Genomic DNA, 22,500 nt, shown 5'->3' with positions numbered 1-22,500 from the left:
CCCCTCACCCATTGCTATTCGCTCTAGTTTTATTACTTTGAGCTCTTTTATTTTCATGGATTTTATCAGTCATAAAGAGATGGCAGCGGCTCCTGACTCTGTGCACTGTAACGTGTGAACACAGGCAGGGCTCTGATGGAGTCTTTTTCTTAATGGAATGAGAGAGTGCGTCTGAGCGGCAGGCCGGCGTCGGAGGCGAGCGGGTGCTTTTTCTCCAGCGTTGGCGGAGGCGTGTGCAGAGTGTGATTAGATTTCCTGCTCTCTTGGATGAAGTCGATAGGTAGCGGGAACGGGAAAAGCAAACTGAGCAGGCGGTGTGGGCTGCTGCCAGATGAACACTCTTTTATTTCTCTCTACAGAGACAAAGACCCATGCAAGCAGGTTTGGCCTGGCATTGGACATCACCGCTCAGTTAATGAGTCACAGATGCGTCTGAATTGTTTTGTAAAGAGTCTGTACAGCTGTTGCGTCTTTGACATCTGATTCCAGCGGCTCGGAGAAGAAAAAAAGTATTTGGACACGTTTGCGAACAAATAAAACTGAATTTCTTAGAGATTTTTTAAAATTACTGATAAACTGCGAAACAGGTGTCCTAGCAGAATAATCACATAAACTATGGACTTCTTGCATTAAAGGATTAGTTCACCCAAAAATGAAAATTCTGTAATTAATTACTAACCCTAATCTCGTTCCACACCCGTAAGACCTTCGTTCATCAACACAAATTTAGATATTTTTGATGAAATCTGAGAGGAATATGACTCGTCCATAGACAGCAATATAATCATTAAAAACATTAAAGGTCCCGTTCTTCGTGATCCCATGTTTCAAACTTTAGTTAGTGTGTAATGTTGTTGTTAGAGTATAAATAAAATCTGTAAAATTTTAAATCTCAAAGTTCAATGCCAAGCGAGATATTTTATTTAACAGAAGTCGCCTACATCGAACGGCCAGTTTGGACTACATCCCTCTACTTCCTTCTTTAATGACGTCACTAAAACAGTTTTTTGACTAACCTCCGCCCACAGGAATACACAAGAGTTGCATTTGTAGAGTGTGTTCGTCGCCATGTCATCGAAACGCTGTTATTTTCATCCCACAGTCCAATCACCGGGTCTGATTCCGGCTCAAATTGATAGGGTAAAATTAAAGACATGTTTACAATAACACTAAGTGCATGCATCTCCACGTTATGGTAAGAGGCGTGACTTTTCCGGGCACGGTGCGCTCAGAGCTGTCGAATCACAACACAGGAACCGCTGGCACAATCAGAACTCGTTATGTATTTCTGAAGGAGGGACTTCATAGAACAAGGAAGTCATCAGCCCGTTTTTATGACAGTGGAAACAGCGGTATACAGATAAATAAATTATGTGAAAAATACTGTGTTTTTTTACACTCGAAACATGAACACATGTTATATTGCACACTATAAACACAATCAAAGCTTCAAAAAAACCACGAAAAACGGGACCTTTAAGAAAGTCGACGTGACTGCAGTGGTTCAACCTTAATTTTATGAAGTGACAAGCATACTTTTTATGTGCAAAAACAAAACAAAAATGACAACATTATTCAACAATTTTTCCTGTTCCCTGTCAGTCTGTTATGCAGTTGGCACAGTAAATGCATTGCAGAGCTTCCGTGTGTAGTGGTTTGGACTAGCCTCACACGAGAGTACCACAAATGTAATTATTTATGGTCTTAAAGGGGTGGTTAAGTGTTTTTTTTCTAGGCTTGATTGTGTTCTTGGGGCACAGTTTAACATGTCTTAATGCTTCGTTTTTTTGAAAACGCTGTATTTTTCATATATTTTACGTTTATTCTAAACCTCTGTTTCCACTGTCATATGAGCGGCTCGTTTGACTTCCTGCTTCTATGAAGCCACTCCCTCCAAATTACGCAATGTGCTCAGATTGGTTAGCTGGTTGTTAGGTGGCCCAGTGTATCGTGATTCGCTGAAGCGTCCGGAAACGACACGCCCCTTACCATCCGTTGCTTCAGTCAAAATGTAAATAATAGCGTCTATATTGCTGTATCAAATTGAGCCCGAATTAGACCCAGATAAAGAGGGTCAAGCTGCAATCGCGGCTTTTTTATTTGCGTCAAAGTGTTTAGATATGCTGTCACTGCTGTTTGTTAGCTTTCAATATATGGTTTTATCCTGATTAAAGCTTTACTGTAGCCGAATACATGACTGAGTAGTCGCATTTTTGTAAAGGTAGCTTTTAATTTATAGAATGAACAACTGTTTGACTATGAACATAGACGTTTGTTGGTGTTTGTAGAATTTAGCTAACTGGCTAGCGAAGCAAAAATAAGTTGCTCTTTGTATATGTCCTTGATGCAACCAAAAAATAGCAACAGAACTATACGTTTAAAAGACATGTACAAACCAAAAAATGTACTTACAGTTTGAAGCCAATAAACAGCAGCTTCTGCTTTTAAAGTGGGAACTGCTTCTTTCAGTAAAAGCCTTTGTGCATTCAGTAATAGCCATCCAGCATTATACTCGTTTATATTCTGGAAGCTGTCTTCAGCGGCGCATCCAGTGTAGAAAATATCACAGATTATAAAGGGTTCTGTTATCTTTTGACACGTCCGGTGTACACAACTCTTCCGCTTCCACATGCTGCGTGACATGGCCTCGCCCACTTTGTTGCGTGTTCCCGGGGGCGTGTTTTGTAGGGTTTATGATGTCACCAACCTGTTGTTTAATGTTTATGCTCAAGCAGCAACATTACACACTAACTAAAGTTAAAAAAGTGAAATCACATTTAAACACCCCTTTAAATATTAATATTTTGTGTTAATATTAATATCGAGTCAGATGATTCCTTCCAATATTTTCGGGGCACCAGCCAAGGCGTCTCACCTTGACAATAAAGAACAATCATGGAAGATTTTTGACTGAATTACAATTATATAAATTGGAGGAAGTTCGTCATCTGACCAATCTGAAGGATTTGTGAGATATCGTTAACTTGTAGAGCTTCTTACTGTATTATCAACACAAGGAAGACACAAGTGTAATAAATGGATTTTATTACCAAAAGGATAGACAAGAGTAACTAACATCTACTGAATGGATAAAGTGCAAAAAGATTGATAAATGCAAGTGAATGAGTAGGATGTTACTATGGCAGTTACAAGTTAATCTTATGGAAAGATAAACAGTAGTTTCTCTAGAAGAAATAAGGTAAACCTTATTCTAAATTCAACAAATAAACCGAGAGATTATTTGTTATTAACGGATATCAGCTATGCAAAATCTAATGCAAATTAGATAATCATATACTGACAATATACACTAATGCCAAGGTCTCTAGAAAGAGGTTTGGTAAGTGATATTTACGTCTGCCTGGTCGTGCTGAATCCAAGGGTGATGTCTTCCACTTGTTGAGCTGAGCAACGTTGCAGTGGGAAGAAAGGAGTTGGAATCCGTTTCACAGCCTTGAACACGAAGTACTTGTGAACGTTGAACTCCTTGAGCACAGAGAAGGTCCTTTTCCTGGAACATGCAGAAGAAGCAGCCTTGAAAGTTCTGATGTCTGTGCAGATGATCCTTATTCTCTGGAACATGCAGATGGAAGGATCTTTAGATTCTGAAGTCAGTGTAGATTCGGTCAGTCTGGAACACGCAGATCTGGAGGATCTCTGATGAGAGGATTTTGAAGTTGATGCAGAAGATATTTTGAAGATGGGGGGCTAAGCTTGTAATCGTTGTCTCCGTTGCAGTTTTCAAACTCCCCAAATTTACTTCTTGCAGAACTTCCTTGTTTCTCTCTTGGATTTCTCTTCCTTGTTTCTCTCTAGTGTTGCGAGAGCAACTTCACGACTCTGTAGAGTTGGACTTAGCTTAGGACCGGAACCTTGAACCGGGACTGGAACAAGAACTGGAACAAGAACTGGAGCCTAGAACCAGAACGGGAAACTGCAGCAACCCAACTGGAACCATTCTCTGTCTCAGAGACAGAGACTTTTAATCTGTCCCGAAAAGGAGGGAGATGTAAATTGGCACCTTTCAGATCCAGTGTTTTGATTGGCTGATGCTGTCAGAGGTGATCACTGGATGGCCCCCCTCTTGCATGAGGTTCATTTGAATAGCTTAAAATTCATGTTTAGAAGAATGTCTTTAAAGTTTTTCCTATGCATATTTCATTTTCATTTTCCAAACCAATTTCAGATTAACCTAGGCATTGTGCTGAAAACATCAAACATCATTGGGTTATATTGAACTTTTACCTATGCAATAATGCATACCTTAATAGGTAAGTTTGTATATTTTGCATGTACACAAACAGCACTCATTAAGTATAGAGTTCTGTTAATAGAAATGGAGAAGATTCGCTCCATTTTGTCCACTGTGTGTCCATTTTTATATAGAAAATACTACTTTTGTTGCTTCAAGCCAAACGGCAAAACCTGTCTGGTGAGTCAGTTCACACTTCAGGTCCTAGGACTGAGAAACTGGGGTGAACAATAGGGTCAATGATGATAGTATTAGCCTGCTCAACAACATGCTAATGTCATCATTCTTCCTTTGCACAAATGGTCAGGGTGATTATCTTTGAAGGCTTATCTGCTATCTATTTCCTTGTTTGCGTCTCTTGGAGGTATGAGTTTTGGGGTCCTGTGCTTTTCATGATAGCAGATAAAGGGGTCTGTTGATGTAATGGAGGGTGTCTACCCTCATGTCTGCCTGCTGATCACTACACGTGTTTACCACCTGAACGCTGGCTACACCGGCAACACCGACTTTCGCAACAAGCCTACCTCAAGCCATAATGATTTTAGGCTGCCTAAATGCATTATAACATATTGTGAATAGCCTGAATGATGGCACTTATGTGAAGATTAACTTTAACGTCTCTGTTATATGCCAAGCAAGTCTACAGTGTGCGTGTGAGACAACATGTTGTTCTTCTGTTGTCTGAGAGTTGATTGAAAGCTTTTAGGTGCATTATTGACAGCACACGCCACCATATGGTTACATGAACATGTCACCACCGCATCAGCACTGAAAACATGGGGAATTTTCTAAAGACAATAATTGTATAACCTATTTGATATTCTATAATTAAATTAACTTGTTGAATATTCAAAAATCGTGACACATCTCTAATAGGAATAAAACTGGAACATTGTGCTTGTGTTACTGAAGTGGATATTACTGGCTCGGTGCACGAGGAAAAAAACTTTTCAGGAAACGGCCTTTAAAGATGTGTATCGTAATTGAAAACTACAGACGCAAACAATGTAATAGTCTAAAAGAATGAAAATGTTATGGAAGCAAAATAGCCCAAAATCTCAAAATTGACCAGTGGATGAAAAAACAATGAATTTGCCTGCAGTGTCTTACCTTAAAACCTACCAAAAGATATATGTTTTCCTTAAAGTGTGCTTTTTTAGTGGTCTTAAATCTTTAGCACAGTTTCATATTTTCTTATTTAATGCAATCACGCATGTACTAATTTATGTGGCTTTGTGGCCACTGAAACCAATTAAAAATTCACACTGACTGTTACTCTATGTAATGCGGTTTAATTCAGTTCAATTCAATTCACATTTATTTGTATAGCGCTTTTCACGATACATATAATTTCAAAGCAGCTTTACAGAGAATGCATGTCAACCTTACAATTTAAAGAATGCAGTTAGCAAATAATGTAATAATTTAGGCAATTAATTTACAATCACTGTTAGCAGTTTAACTGAAGGTAGAAGAAATGAGCTCCTGATACGAGATGCATTATGTGAATGCTTGGCTAAAGAGAGGCATCTTTAATCTAGATTTAAACTGGGTGAGCGAGTCTGATCCCCTTAAATTATCAGGAAGGCTATTCCAGAATTTCGGAGCCAAATGTGAAAATGCTCTCCCTCCTTTAGTGGATTTAGATATCCTATAGGTACAACCAGAAATCCACAGTTTTGTGATCTTAAAGAGCGTGAAGGATTGTAGGGCGATAGAAGATCAGTTAAGTACACAGGAGCTAAACCATTTAGAGCCTTATAGGTCATTAGCAATACTTTATAATCGATACGGAACTTAATGGGTAACTAGTGTAGAGATGATAAAATTGGTGATATATGATCATATTTTCTTGACCTGGTAAGAACTCTAGCAGCTACATTTTGTACTAATTGTAGCTTATTTATTGAGGAAGCAGGAAAACCAGCTAATAATGCATTACAGTAATCTAGTCGAGATGTCATGAAAGCATGAACCAACTTTTCTGCATCAGAAATAGATAACATATTCCGTATCTTAGCAATGTTTCTGAGGTGGAAGAAGGCTGTTTTTGTAACACATGAAATATGATTTTCAAAGGACAAGTTGCTGTCTAATATATCACCCAGGTCTTTAACTGTCGAGGATGGAGTAACAGTACATCCTTCTAAATGCAGATTGTAGTCTGAAAGATTCTGTGTACAGGTTTTTGGCCCAATAAGTAATACTTCAGTCTTATCTGAATTTAATAGAAGAAAATTACTAGTCATACAATGTTTTACTACTTTTACACACTCTGTCAGATTGGATGATTTAGAGATTTCATCTGGTTGTGTTGAAATGTATAACTGAGTATCATCAGCATAACAGTGGAAACTAATTCCATGTTTTCTTATAATATTGCAGAGTGGCAGCATGTATATTGAAAATAGCAGAGGGCCTAACACAGATCCTTGCGGCACTCCATAGTTTACTATCGTTATCTTAGATTTTTCCCCGTTTAAATAAACAAAATTGTGACGGTCTGATAGGTACGACCTGAACCACCGTAATGCCTGTCCCTGAATACCAGTGTAATTTTGTAGTCGATCTAGGAGTATTTTATGATCTATAGTGTCGAACGCAGCACTGAGATCAAGTAACACTAGTATTGAGACACAGCCTTGGTCAGAAGCTAGAAGTAAGTCGTTTGTAATTTTAACAAGCGCAGTTTCTGTGCTATGATGAGATCTGAATCCTGACTGAAATTTTTCATAGATAGCGTTTTTTTGCAAGAAGGAGCACAATTGGACCGACACCACTTTTTCTAGTATTTTAGACATAAATGGAAGATTTGAAATGGGTCTGTAATTTGCCAATACATTTGGATCTAATTGTGGTTTCTTAATGAGATAAAGATGAGTTGATAATATTGAGAAGAGGCTCTTCTGCTACAGGTAACAATTCTTTCAGTAGTTTAGTGGGTATTGGATCTAATAAACATGTTGTTGGTTTAGACGCAGTGATAAGTTTATTTAGCTCTTCCTGTCCTATAGTTGTAAAGCACTGCAACTGTTCTTGAGGGGTGATAATTGAGGTTGAATCATAAAACTCTGTTAAAGGTTGTACATTTACAATTGTATTTCTGATTCTTTCGATTTTCTCAGTAAAGAAATTCATAAAGTCATCACTACTAAACTGTAATGTTTACACTTTTCCCTTGTCTGTAATGACATTTGGTTCTCTCTCACTCAGATGCACCCACAGCCAGCTCTTCCAGCAGTGGGGCAGGAGCAAGCAGCGCAGCTCCAATCAGTGATGACTTAGACATCTTTGGACCAATGGTATCCAACCCTCTGCCCTCAAACACCAACACAAACCAGGTACACGAGTCCATCAACACAAACATCAATTGCCAGTTGCATAGGTGTGTGTGTGTGTGTGTGTGTGTGTGTGTGTGTGTGTGTGTGTGTGAGTGAGTGTGCGCGCACTAAAACTCAAAATACCTGCTCTATCTTGTTGTCATGTCAATCACACTATTTTCTCAGTGCTGGGTTGTTGACAAGCATTGGCTGCAGTGTCCTTTGGTGTGACATACATGTTTTTTTCCCTTGCAAAATTATGATATACTGATCATATTAGAGAGTACACTACCATTCAAAAGTTTTTTTTTAAGGAAAAATACTTTTAATACTTTTATTCAGCAAGGATGCGTTAACTTGATCAAAAGTGGCACATTTATTTTTAAAATAAATGCCATTCTATTCATCACAGAATCCTGTAAAAAAGTATTATTAATACAAAATTAAGCAACTGTTTTCAACATTGATGGTAAAAAAAAATGTTTCTTGAGCACCAAATTAGCATATTAGAATGATTTCTGATGGATCATGTGACACTGAAGTAATGGCTGCTTTTACAGAAATAAATTAGACTTTAAATTGAAATAATTTTTAAATTGTAATATTTCACAATATGTCTGTTTTTACTGTATTTTTATCAATAGGTTGTTTGCAATCACGTGGTTCTGGTGATACGCGAAATTAATGTGGAGGGCAAGCAGTGAAAATTAGAATGGAAGAGATGGAGAAAAGTCCATACTATGCTGGTTTAGAAAGGTGTATATATAGAAAATCACAACATATTTTGGACGTGAACCTTATGTTATGAAGAGGAGCGATTTTTCTACTGAATTGAAAGACTTGATTGCCATGGAAGCGGTTGATATAGAGAATGTAAAGCTGCCGTCACGCCACGTTCAGTTCTAGTCTGGTTTGTTTATATCACGCTACCTTTCTGCTAGTGAAGTTAGGGCAGTATTTTTGATTTTCTGTCGTGATTGTGAAAAACGTTGCCATTGTAGGTCATTTATGCTGAATCGAGAATTGCAACAGGAGCTCACATCATCGTTCAGGGAAAAAACTGGACAATTTTCGCCTTTTCTACGTGTAAAAACACACTAAAGTAAGCAGGTTGAGGAGGAGACGGGGTATAGCCAAATCTACGCCGTATAGCAAATCTAATAATATCACTGATTGAACCCACTCCCTATCACTCAATAAAATAATCACATAGCTGAGTGTTTTTGAAAGTGTTGTATTTTGTTTGGTTTAATAATTAACTTTACATTTTCGAGTGTGACTCTCACTCGGCTTGTGAATGAGTATAACTAGCACGCAGCCACTTCAAAAGTGTTCACGAGCTTCTATGGGTTTGATTTTGGTTGTCATTTGTTGAAATAAATACAAAAAAAAAGTACTGTCCGCTGAATGCCCCTCCGATTCTCCTTTGTGGTCATATGGGAAAGTGAATATTTACAAAGAAACATTAAAACTACAGTTACATTTACACCCTTCAAACAAAGAAATGGATCGACTTCTGTCAGCTTGTTGAACACATTTTTTTAATTTGGCTGAAGCAGCAGGGTGTGACACCGTTTTCATGGTAACCAGATCAACATTGTGAACGGAATTCTACAAAACTGAAGTGAAAACACCAATGATCATGCAATGGGATAAAATAGCTTCTCTTCCCTGCAAATGATACCATGAATAATGTGATTATTTAACCAAGTCAAAAACAAAAAAGGTAAGCAGGTATCCATATTCATTTCAGTATCAGCAGATGCAATACGCTATAAAAGGTGACAACTTTTAAAGTTAAAAAACGATATAAGTTATGTAAACGATAAAAGCTCATTGTGGTTTCTCGGTTTGATAGATTTGAGCAACCAAAAATGACGCAAAACATAGGAATTTTGAGTTTGTGATAGGATTCCTATATAGAAAAATCACTCCTTGCCCTCCAGCCGCATTTCGCTTGCAGTCGTCATGTGCAAACAACCTATTAATTGCAGCCTTGGTGAGTATAAGAGACTTCTTTAAAAAACATTAAAGTTTACCAAACTCAAACTTTCAATGGGAATGTAGAAAATTTTATAATTTTAAAAATTCTTTTGAAACAATGTAGAACTATTTAAATAGCCACAAATTAACTGTAAACATTTCTTTAAAATGGTTAAAAAAGAAATGGTGTCCAGCACCTAAATAAATAAATTGGTTATATATTAATATATATTTTATCCTTAAATCATGATATTAAATATGAATCGTCAGGGCTATGTCAGCTACCCACAAACCATCTGAACTATTTTGGTGCATTTGATCATTTTCATATCTTTAGGTGGCTAAGCTGCTGGTCTGTGAAGATCTTTTCTAACCGGACCTTTATAGACCAGCATGCCTTATATGTAAGGAAAAGGAGGTACAATTTATATATATATATATATATAAAAAAAAGCAGCATTTTTCCTGGGTTACAAACATGCATCTGTTCCTGCCTGCCTTCATTCAGTCTAAAATCAACTGACTAAGAGAGACAAAGAAAAGGTCAACCCCAATTGTTTTAATTTCCTCTGCAAACAACATGATTACCTTTTGCCTGTCTAGTTGCAGCTGACAGAATTGATTTGCAAGGTCTTCCTGGCCAAAGGATGCAGCATGAATAATGAGGGATATTAGCATTTATTATGGCCCTTCACTGAGGAGAGTGAAGAGGAGAGATGTTTAATAATGTCAAGAGAAGAGAGTGAAAAAAGAAAATCATGTTGAGAGGAGAGAAAGAAGTTGGTAAATGCATGTTAGAAATGGTCAATGTATCTGTTCCTTTATTGGTTCAAGATTTTGTTTTTTAATTAATCTGATATTGTATGTTTAATATACATGCCCACTTCCCTTGCTCAATGCTCACTTAATACAAATTAGTGCTTAATTTTTTCGTTATTTAGACAAAATAGTGTCAAATTTTACAACTGGCTGTTTGTCCAGTATGGGCCATGCTTTTTTTAATGGTATGTTAATAATAATAAAACACAGAATAATAATCAGTATTAATATACAGGGACAACACGTAGCTTACTTTTTATTTGATGGAGGGTGGTAAGGAACCTGGATGCTGTATAGGTGGGCGCTGGGCCTAAAAACATTGAGAACCACTGTTTTACACTTAAAGCCAATCTAGACACTGGAGGATCCCTTCATGAATAGCAATTTGTCTTTGTGGAAGCTCGTCTTCACCCCTGAGATCCACTCTCACTAACCCCACATTGTCCTTTCTCCTTTTCTCCCTTAGTCAGGGTTTCGCCGTATTTAATTTTTGACAGGTATAAAAACGAGGCTGTGAGGGATTAAAGTACACTGTGTTCAATGGATTGTACTATTGTTTAACGATATACCAACTGTTCAGCTGAAAAATGCATGTGGTGTTGGAGCTTTATGCAGCATATACGATTGTAAAGACTGCAAGTCTATCCCTCATAGCCTCGTTTTCATCCGTGTTAAATTCAATATGGCGTCTACCCTGACTAAGGTCTGTTCCCATCCTCCTTTCACACTTGTTTTGGCCATCATTCTCAGAATGGCTTGTGGACGATTCTCTTTTTTGATCTCGGAGGCCTGAAGCTGTGCTGAAGCCAGAAAGGTGGCTTGACAAAAGCTTTTTCCCCACCTGAATCAATGTTTTATTGAGAGGTGTGTAGAGCCGCTGGACTGACTTGGACTCCTCGAATAATTGATGCCCTCCTGCTCTGCTCTCGCCAAGCGGAAATCAGCCCTTCCTACACAATGTACATTTATACATGAATTCTGCATTCTCATGGGATGCTAATAAAGGATAAAGAGGAGCTAAAGATAGATCACTTGAGAATAGTAAGTGAACGCTCAGGCTTTCACAAAGCCTTCGGTCTCAACAGCATGCTGTCAATCTCTGCTCTTATTCTCCAGATGAATCGAGCAGCGGTGGGTGTCTGATGAGGGAGGATGGCAGCATTATGCCTTGATTCTTGTTTGTTGTGTCTTTTAGAGTCTTTGTGTGGAAGATGTTTCTGAAAGAGCTGCTCACTATCTCTTTAAAGGATTTGGAGGCATTTTGCATATCTGAAGATGTCACTTATAGAAATTGGATTGCTTATGTGTATGAATGAGGATTTGTTTTTCCCCAGACAGTAATTTTTTGGAAGTAAGAGCGCCTACAGGAAGTTCAAAGAGAAGCCTGACCTCATCTCCATATCAGTGTTGTTATTGTTAAAGTCAGCATTGAAGATTACGAGGGTGCATAAATGTAAAAATGATAATAATAATAATGTTGTGCATGTATAAATCATTTATAATAAATGCTGCAATATTCAATAAAAAAAAATAAGAATTGTCACAGTGACTTTAAAACTAAACTTTTCATTTTTAAAAAAAAAACTTTTGATTAATTGAAATGCATCTGAAACTAAATAAAAACGTAGAAATGTTGCAACAAACTGGAATAAGTTTGCAGGATAAATGAATACACCCCCTCTGAACAAATACAAAAGATGAATTTTCTTTATGATCACTAATACAGTTCATGGAAAGATGGCAAAACTAAAATGTATTAAACATATACATAATAAAATCTGAGAAATATGTCATTAATAGCCATAAAATAAGTAAATTAGCCAATTTTGTTTAAATTAAGGATTGCAGAAATGAGTGCACCCTAGATTTAACTGAACAAATGTATAATATTCTAGCACTTAGTATGCCCTCCATAATTTTGAATATACTGCTCTGACCCTTCTTGGCATGGAGTGTACAAGTTCATGACAAATTGTCACATCTGTCCTGTTTAACTCCTGTATGCTGAGCTCCTTAAATGCCCTGATCTGTAATGGGGAGTGTTGCTCAACTCGTCTCTACAAAATTGCCCCACAGGCGCTCAAGAGTGTTAAGATTGAGTGCAATACATGTCCACAGAAGGTTTTTCATCTTAGGAGAATGCATATCCTCATTGTCATGTTGAAAAAATGCCCAGCAATGCAGGGAATGAGGAAAGGGAAACATCTTCTGTTTCAAGTTTGTGTATTAAATTACACAGTAGTGTGGGAATTCATGACAGCATTGATAAAGCACAACTCCCTTACACCTTCAGCACTCATACATCCCTATTTAAGAGCTTTACTACCACTGAACTTTACTGTGGAAACCAGGCATTTCTCACTGTACTCCTCTAGCAACCCCATAACATTTTGGATGCTGTTAGATCCAAAATGATTGATTTAGTCTCATGAGACCAGAGTATTGATTCCCAGAAACTATACTTTGTAAATATGGGCTTTGGAAATGGCTAACTGACTTTATTGTGCTTTGGTTACAGTAGGTAGTTCCAGTGAGAACAACAACCATGCATGTCATTTCTGCAGGCTGCATCTTACTCTGTGAGATAAACAGTCACTGTGAGATAAACAGTCTCGCTTGGTATTTCTCCTGCTTTTTTTCTAGCAAAAAAATCCCTCATCACTAAATGAAAGCTTAAAATGAAGGCCTGATTATTTCAGGGGCCTTGTCACAAGTCTTAAAAAGTGTTACTTTTGCTATATCTTCACACTTAAAACAATGATTTGGTAATCCTCTTGTACCACTGTCCTCTTTTTTGTGCTAAGAAATAAGTCTCCTGACAGTTCTCTCCCAAGTGGTTCCACTGTTGTCAACATTAAGTTTGAGAATGATTCAATGGGCTACACAATTAACACATTTAATTGTCAAGAAATTACTTCTCTTTAAATGTTTTGTTCAACATACTTACCTGTTGATCAAACATGAAACCAGAAATTTTTTATTTCGTTTTATTTAGTAACTTTTAGGAGGGTGTACTCATTTTTGCTACACAACATTATATCACCTTGATAAGAAAATCTTATTTTCCTGAATAATTTTGACATGCTTCTTTGGTAATTGATTAAGCAGACTTGCTGGAACATCACATCTCTAAAGAACCCTAACATGTCTTCTAAGTAATTGAGTAATTGCTGACTTTCAGTTCTCATTTATGCTGTGCACTGTTCTAAAATTACTAAAACTATAACTATAGTTTATTAGAACTATAAAAACACTTACTCAAATGACATAAGCAAAATTGCAATAACTAAAATTAAAATGAATATTTAAAAAAAAAAAAAAAAGCTAATTAAAAATATTAACATAATAGTATATAAATAATACTAAAATAACACTGATCTATATCACCCAAACACAAACCACCATTCACATATTTACATTCATGCTTTTGATTTTTGTAATTTTTGTAAATAATAAAGATATTCAAAATAAAGTTACCTGAGTAACTCAGCACATCAGAAATAGAAACAGGCATTCATCAATACTGCAACCCAATCAGCTCTTCCTACAATGTTGATTATTATGAGCAATCTGGTTTTATGTGCGTCACACATGTCCAATATTGACTCGGTATTATGTTTTGACCCTCACGCACCTCTTTTTTTCCCTCTCATTCCTTTTCTGGAGCGTGCACAAAATGGCAATCAGTTGAACACTCAGAACGATACAACAATAATAATAAGACCAATAAGCATGCAATTGGTACACACTGCAGATGTCACTGTGGAGAGGATAGAAAATGATTGTGAGACGATGAGGGAATGCATTTGATTTTTCTTTTTTCCTGCCCTGATACCAAGTGACAGCATGTGGAAACAAGCAGCCGACAAGCTGGAGAATTCTGATTGATTGGCATTAGGGCCTGAATCAAGGCACTCCCAGTTCTTCTTAAGCCTAAGGGGAAAGAAGGATGAGAGCTCGAGAGACAGTTGGAGCCTTTGATGAGAAACCGCCAGGCTTCCGTATTCTCCATTCCTTCAGTGTGACTCCAGCCGGTGCATGTTAATCTGTCCTCACACTTCCTCTTTTCACATCTCATCTACTGCCAGCTTTTATATCACCCCCTGAGACATACACACGCAGTCTTCTCCGCAGGACTTCCCCCCTCCCTGCAGCTTCTGTGTGACTGCACAACTGCTAGCCGGTTCTGGTATCCCATAATGCTCCGTTAGCAACAAATCCCTCCCCGTTATTGACATCCTGACCAGCCTGTTTCTCTGCAGCTCCCTAATCAAGCTGTCTACGCACATAAGGGCTGTGAGAATATCAACATCAACATTTCATGAGTGTTGTGGAGGCAAAATGTCCTTGCTCATTTGCATCATGATCATTTGCTGTTCGCATATTAAACACATGATGTTTGTCAATGTTGTTTGGAGTTTGTCAAACTGAGGTATTTACATGTGACTTTTGGTTCGGGATTTTGATGTAATTTGTGTACCGTGAGCTAGGGATTGCACTGATATAAAACTTCTAGAAAATGCAGGTAATTATGGTAGTTATGGCCAATAACTGATATTAAAATTTTAAGATTACATACTGTTTTTTTTTCTAAATAAATAATGAAACGTGCTACAAGTGAATTTAGGCTTCACAAAATTATAATGTACAGTATGAAAAATTTATTTTCATAAGATTGAGTGTTAGATGTTGAAAATGTCCAGCTAAAAAAGTAATGATGGTGTAAATGAGCATGAACAATTTAAAGGGATAGTCACTCAAAAATGAAAATGTTGACATTCAATACTTATCCTCAAACCTATTCTTTCTCCTGTTGAATGCAAAAGAAGATATTTTAAAGAATGTCAGTAATCAAACAGTTGACAGTAGCCATTGACTTCCATAGTAGGAAAAAATTACTATGGAAGTCAATGGTTGTCAACTGTCTGATTATCAAATATCTTCTTTTGTTCCCTTTAAATTCAATTTTAGTAGATACCGATAAAGAAAAAAAAATCTCTTCTACACTGAAAAAGTTTGTGTAGGATTTACTTTCAAACAATTTTCACTCATAAATTGCTAGTAAATTTCACAAATACCTACAAAGAAATGGCAAGTAACACATTAAATGAAATTGAATTTTTGAAGTAGAAAGACAGTAATAGTATTTTCTTGTAAAACATACTCTAATAATCTGTTTTATAATTTTTTTTACAGTGTATATGATGTTAACTAATATGGTACCATATGTCCCTTCCGTGACATGACTTGACCAAAAAACACACTTCCACTTCCATATCTTCCAAATGATCCTCTTAGTATTTGCTTATTATCCTCCTAAAATGAGGATTCTGATGCATTACAGGGTTATTTGAATTCTCTAAACCTCTTCCTGCTCTTTCATTGATGCAGTGTACTAGACTAGGTCATGTAATTGCAGAAAGGTTTGCTTTACTTTAGTGATTTTGCTTAGTACCATCTGTCAGCTGTTTTCGTGCACTAGTCTCACCCCAGAATCTGCTACACACAGGATGTATAGCGTGCTGACTCACTAATGAATCATTCAGCTGTTTAAGGCACAACTCAGAAAAACCCACCGCCGTCCCTTTAAGAGCGCAGCTATTGATCCGCTCATGTTCTTTTGCGCTCCGTGAGCCCTCACGTTCAACATATGGGCCTGCCATGCACCGCGCATTCAGCGCTGCATGCATACAGCACAATGGAAAACCATACTGAATCCCTCAGAGCACATGAATGTATGTACGCTGTATCTACTCACACTAGTGAGCTCCAGCGTAGGCAGTCTCAGTGTTTCGTGTACATGTTTTAAGCACAGATGGTCTCTCAGTAGGACTTATTCCTAATGAATGCTGAGCTAGTTCAGTTTGTACACCTCTACAAAGAGAAAAGACTCTGCGGTGGCCGGTGTGCTAGAGGGTGGCAGCTTTATCTAGGTTTTAAATCTGGCTTTCTTGTGTGCTGCATGTATATAGAACACTTATGCATATTTTAAGATTCAGATTAATTTTTATTATACCGTGTGCTTTAAAAAATTCTGTTCTTGGGGCTGTGTTGTAGATTTTGCATTGCCGTTCTGATTGGCAGTGTTGTATTTTAATGTCGTCTGTCTGGGAAGTGACTCACTGGCTGACGTATCATCTGGGTTGAGGGCTATTACTGTCACTGGTGTTTGTGTATGGAGTGTTAAATTTACGGTTTCCACTCTGGTCCTGTGTTTGTCCCTGTTGTTACTCTAATCAACATGTACTTCTATATACCTCCATCTTTTTCATCTAATTAGACCCCACCCGCTTCTGCATGTCAAAGGGTACAAGGCGGTCTAATGTACCTGAAGAAAGCTGTCTATTAGCAAGGAGAAAAGTGCTTTTTACCAGATGGTTTAGGTAGGTCAGTGTTTCCCAACCACTGTGCTGCGACACACTAGCGTGCCAATACAGGTTGTCAAATGTGCGGTGGAAAATTACCAAATGCCAAAAAAAAAAAAATAAAAATAAATAAATGCTATACAGTTAAAAGTATATCATCGCTGTCAGGCAGAAACCTTGTATCTCTATATTTTGTCAGTTTTGTTTTATTATATTTTTTAAAAGCAATGCTATTGGTCACCCTTTACTCCTGTATGTGGGTTTTACAAATATTTAACCAGTGAGGACTTAAAAGAGCTTGTGACAAAACCTCGTAACTTCATTGGCTCCTCAAACTGTCAGTCAAACCTCATAACTCCACCCCGCCTCTATGGAAAATGAAGTGACGCATGCTCAAGAAACACTATGTATATAAAGGCTAATGTTTTCTCTATTTGAAGAGTGGAGAAGTGATTTCTTCCTTCTAGTTGTAGCCAGTATGCTACGGTTTTAAATATCCCGCTTCATCATTCATTATATCATGAGATTTTGTCCAAATGTTCAACAACATGAAAAACTGAGCTCCCATATAGCAACAATAAACTTTATAACCTATAAGTTGATGACAATATAATGCTATGCACTTACTGCCTATTCCAGTGACAGACAAAATATGTCATTCAGTGGTCAAAATCCTCACAACTCCATCTGAGCTTGATTTTCATCAAATGTTAATATTATAATGATGACACATGCACGTGTTTGGCATATATAAAGCCACAACATCAACTTTAAAGGGTTTGTTCACCCAAAAATGAAAATTCTGTCATTTATTACTCACCCTCATGCCGTTCCACACCCATAAGACCTTCGTTCATCTTCGGAAAGCAAATTAAGATATTTTTGTTGAAATCCGATGGCTCAGTGAGGCCTTCGTAGCCAGCAATGACATTTCCTCTCTCAAGATCCATTAATGTACTAAAAACATATTTAAATCAGTTCATGTGAGTACAGTGGTTCAATAATAATATTATAAAGCGACGAGAATATTTTTGGTGCGGCAAAAAAAACAAAGTAAGGGCTTATATAGTGATGGCCAATTTCCAAACACTGCTTCATGATGCTTCGGAGCGTTATGAATCTTTTGTGTCGAATCATGATTTGGATCGCGTGTCACGTGACTTTGGCGCTCTGAACCACTGATTCAACACAAAAGATTCATAACGCTCCGAAGCTTCATGAAGCAGAGTTTTGAAATCATCCATCACTATATGTTGTTTTTTTTTTTTTTTTGGTGCAAAAAAAATATTCTTGTCACTTTAAAATATTAATATTGAACCACTGTACTCACATGAACTGATTTAAATATGTTTTTAGTACATTAATGGATCATGAAAGAGGAAATGTCATTGCTGGCTATGCAGGCCTCACTGAGCCATCGGATTTCAACAAAAAATATCTTAATTTGCGTTCCGAAGATTAACGAAGATCTTATGGGTGTAGAACGGCATGAGGGTGAGCAATAAATTACATTATTTTCATTTTTGGTTGAACTAACCCTTTAATGACACATTGTTTAATTATTTTAAAAATGTGGCTTCTGCCCAACAGCGAAGATATGTAAATTTGTTGTTTTATGTAATCACCAACAACATCATATAGCTACCCTTTATGACCTTATTGTGTTCATATCTGCCTTAAGCTTAAGTTTCATGTTTATTGTGAGTACTACTTTTAATATAATATCCAGTTTTAATATGCTATTTGAAGCAATGCATGCTTGTGCAATTTTGTTGTTTTAGTGCATAGTGGTGTGCCGTGGGATTTTTTTTTTACTTATCAAAACTGTGACATAGTGGGAAAAGGTTAGGAAACACTGAGTTAGGCTATCTACTAGCGTGTACTAATGAGGCAATGCTAACCAGCATCCATTGATCTCATGTCGTCCTAATCATGGAACCTGTAGAAACCATCATATGACACTCTCCCAAGGTCATAGACAACATTACAGACGTGCATGAATGGTTGGTTCTCACGAAGAGCCTTTCTAGGACTGCTCGAGGAACAGCAGCAATGGAGGATTAACTTATTTCATGCTCCAGTCCTGCACAATGCAAATGTACGCATGTTACCAGCTCTACTTTAAAGCAAGAGAGCTTTTGGAAACACAACCAATCCGCTCACACGTCTCAGGAAAAGGTGAGGCTGTCGCTTGTGACCACATGCAAATTGTTGGGATATTTAAAGAACACTTATGCATATTTTAGGATTCAGGGACAGTAAAGCGTCAAGTGTATTAATTTTCTCTTTACCAGACAGGGTAAGCTAGCCTTAATTGGTCTTGCTATTTCACATATACAGTGTGTGTATGTATGCGTGTCTTGCTTTTCCAGGGCAGCTCATTTTCTTAAAGGTATCCTTGAGCCAGAATGTCCTTGCGTATATAAGCAGGGTGTTGAATGTTATGGCTATGGTCAGAGTGGCATCAGGCTTTATTTTCAGCAAGGTTTGTCAGTGGAAAACATAGCTGAAATATTATTCGCTGCAATGAATCTCTTTGTGGTGCATATGTATATGTATTATTTTTTCCTCAGCAAATGAGTCAATGTGATATCACCAACAGCCTTTATTAGCAGGTACTAGCCATAAAATTTAATAGAATCACATGAAGCCTTTACCTATTGAAATGTTAAATTAGTGCAATAGTGGCCTTGAATACTTGAGGTATTTTTGGTCATGTGTGGAGGAGAAGGTGAAATCATGCTGTTTTTATGTGGGAATTATACCTGTACTTAAAGGTGCCCTAGAACCAGTTTTTACAAGATGTAATATAAGTCTAAAGTGTCCCCTGAATGTGTCTGTGAAGTTTCAGCTCAAAATACCCCATAGATTTTTTTTAATAAATTTTTTTAACTGCCTATTTTGGGGCATCATTAACTATGCACCGATTCAGGCTGCGGCCCCTTTAAATTGCGTGCTCCCTGCCCTCCCCCGAGCTCTCGATGATAATACAGTGCATTTACAAAGTTCACACAGCTAATATAATCCTCAAATGGATCTTTACAAGATGTTTGTCATGCATACTGCATGCATGTGTCGGATCATGTGAGTACAGTATTTATTTGGATGTTTAGATTTGATTCTGAATGAGTTTGAGGCTATGCTCATGGCTAATGGGCTAAAGCTAACATTACATACTGTTGGAGAGATTTATAAAGAATGAAGATGTGTTTATGAATTATACAGTCTGCAAGTGTTTAAAAATGAAAATAGCGACGGCTCTCTTGTCTCCGTGAATACAGTAAGAAACGATGGTAACTTTAACCACATTTAACAGTACATTAGCAAAATGCTAAAGAAACATTTAGAAAGACAATTCACAAATATCACTAAAAATATCATGTATTCATGGATCATGTCAGTTATTATCGCTCCATCTGCCATTTGTACTTGTTTGCTTACCTAGTCTGATGATTCAGCTGTGCACATCCAGACGTTCTGCCCTTGTGTAATGCCTTGAACATGAGCTGGCATATGCAAATATTGGGGTCATACATATTAATGATCCCGACTGTTACGTAACAGTCGGTGTTATGTTGAGATTCGCCTGTTCTTCGGAGGTCTTTTAAACAAATGAGATTTACAAAAGGAGGAGGAAACAATAGAGTTTGAGACTCACTGTATGTCATTTCCATGTACTGAACTCTTGTTATTCAACTATGCCAAGGTAAATTCAATTTTTGATTCTAGGGCACCTTTAATGGCACTATGACTGAAGTCTATACCATCTGAAAATCGATCACGACCAAAGTGAGGCAGTGGATACATTACAGAAGGCTGACTGGAAGCATATAGGTCAGAGTGCTAATGCAGGCTCAGATTTCTCTATCTTCTATCTGTAGCCACTGCTAACACAGTTAACTGATCCCAGAGCAGCACTTCAGGGACACTCTTCTTCACAATGTCTGTTGGACCAGTGGAGGTCATGAACGCAATACAACCAGAACATCTCAGCGGCTTGGGGCTAATGGGACTGTTGTTTGTAAGGAAATTTGCAGGGAACTTCGTAGATGCTCTCAAACCTATCCAAAGGAATATTCTTGTCCTTGAAGAATTAGTTTTGCGAATTTTTTGGTGCGAATAGTTTTTCTGTTCTCGTTCAGTCACATCAGATTTGTTGTGAACGTGCCTTAACTGTTCGTTTATTTTTCCCCTTTATGTTGTTGATTGTGTGTCTTTGTATTCCCCAGATGGTCTCTTGTCTCATCCGCTCTTTCCTGCTGACTGATCCTCAGACTCTGAGTTGCAGTGGGACCTTGGCAGAGTGGTACTGCCAGACTCTGATCTGGCACATACCCAGTCTGCACCCACTGCTGCAAACAGCCATCTTCACCAAATCCAACCTAACACATTTGTGATTTTGGGGCACTTCTGTTCTTTTGTTTCTTCCTTTCTTTTTCTTTTTTTGTGCTCTGGTTTTTCTGGTTTCCCAAGCAGAAGGGGACTGTGGGGAAAAGTGGATTAGCCCAGCCCACAACACCACCAGAGTGCTAATTATCTGTGTGGGGCTGCTAATCAGACAAAGCCTACTCTGTTGCACATAAAATCTCTTCCTCTCTCTCTCTGGGTATGAGTGAGCGAGTGAATTGTGTTTGGGGGTGGATAGAGCTGGAATATGTATGGTGCTCTGTGAATGTCACAGTGAAATACAGGCTGTACTGTGTGTTTGTATGGCATGTGTGTTTTTGTGCTAATGTGGGGGTGGGAAAGATCAAATATTCATGGTTTTGGTGCCACGCTGATTATTGATGAATGAGAAGTTATCTTAGTTGTTTTCGTTTAATGCACAATATGACACTATTAAATACATTGTAATGCAATACAATGGTTTAATTGGACTGCCATCAAAAGGGCGGCAAACACAAGAATTGGAGAGTAGATACCACTCTCAAGAGTAGATTGTATATTCGATGGAAAAACGCCCTTCACAACCATTAAAAAATATATATTTTGATAATATTTTGCCCGTACAATAAAACAGTCTGTCTGTCTATTGTTCTATCTATCATTCCATCATCCTATCTATCGTTCTGACATTCTATCGATCATTCTATCTAATTTTGTCATTCGTTCTACCAATCTAGCGTTCTGTCGTTCTATTTATTGTTCTGTCGTTTGTTCTATTTATCTAACGTAATTGTTTAAAATGTTACTTTAAAAAGGGGGTGTACTCATTTACACTGAGCACTGTATTTATCGTTCTGTCATTCATTGTATCTAACGTTCTGTTGTTCTATCTATCTATCTATCTATCTATCGGTCTGTCATTCATTGTATCTAACGTTCTTTCTTTTTCTTTCTTTCTTTCTTTCTTTCTTTCTTTCTTTCTATCTATCTATCTATCTATCTATCTATCTATCTATCTATCTATCTATCTATCTATCTATCTATCTATCTATCTATCTATCTGTCTGTCTGTCATTCATTGTATCTAACGTTCTGTTGATCTATCTATCTATCTATCTATCTATCTATCTATCTATCTATCTATCTATCTATCTATCGGTCTGTCATTCATTGTATCTAACGTTCTTTCTTTTTCTTTCTTTCTTTCTTTCTTTCTTTCTTTCTTTCTATCTATCTATCTATCTATCTATCTATCTATCTATCTATCTATCTATCTATCTATCTGTCTGTCTGTCTGTCTGTCTGTCTGTCTGTCTGTCTGTCTGTCTGTCATTCATTGTATCTAACGTTCTGTTGTTCTATCTATCTATCTATC

General features: G+C 37.4%; 1 protein-coding gene across 5 annotated transcripts in view; it reads left to right on the top strand.

Annotated features, from left to right (window-relative positions):
• smap1 (small ArfGAP 1) overlaps positions 1-22,500 on the top strand; it is a 142,612-nt gene that overhangs the window by 99,046 nt on the left and 21,066 nt on the right. For all 5 annotated transcript variants that reach the window (XM_048205030.1, XM_048205029.1, XM_048205028.1 and 2 more), the window contains one exon: positions 7,466-7,593. In XM_048205030.1, the coding sequence (XP_048060987.1) occupies positions 7,466-7,593 (128 nt within the window). The remainder of the gene's footprint in view (positions 1-7,465; positions 7,594-22,500) is intronic.

The sequence above is a fragment of the Megalobrama amblycephala genome, linkage group LG10 (assembly GCF_018812025.1).
Source record: "Megalobrama amblycephala isolate DHTTF-2021 linkage group LG10, ASM1881202v1, whole genome shotgun sequence".
NCBI classification, from domain to species: Eukaryota; Metazoa; Chordata; class Actinopteri; order Cypriniformes; family Xenocyprididae; genus Megalobrama; species Megalobrama amblycephala.
This window is presented reverse-complemented; position numbering and strand designations above follow the sequence as displayed.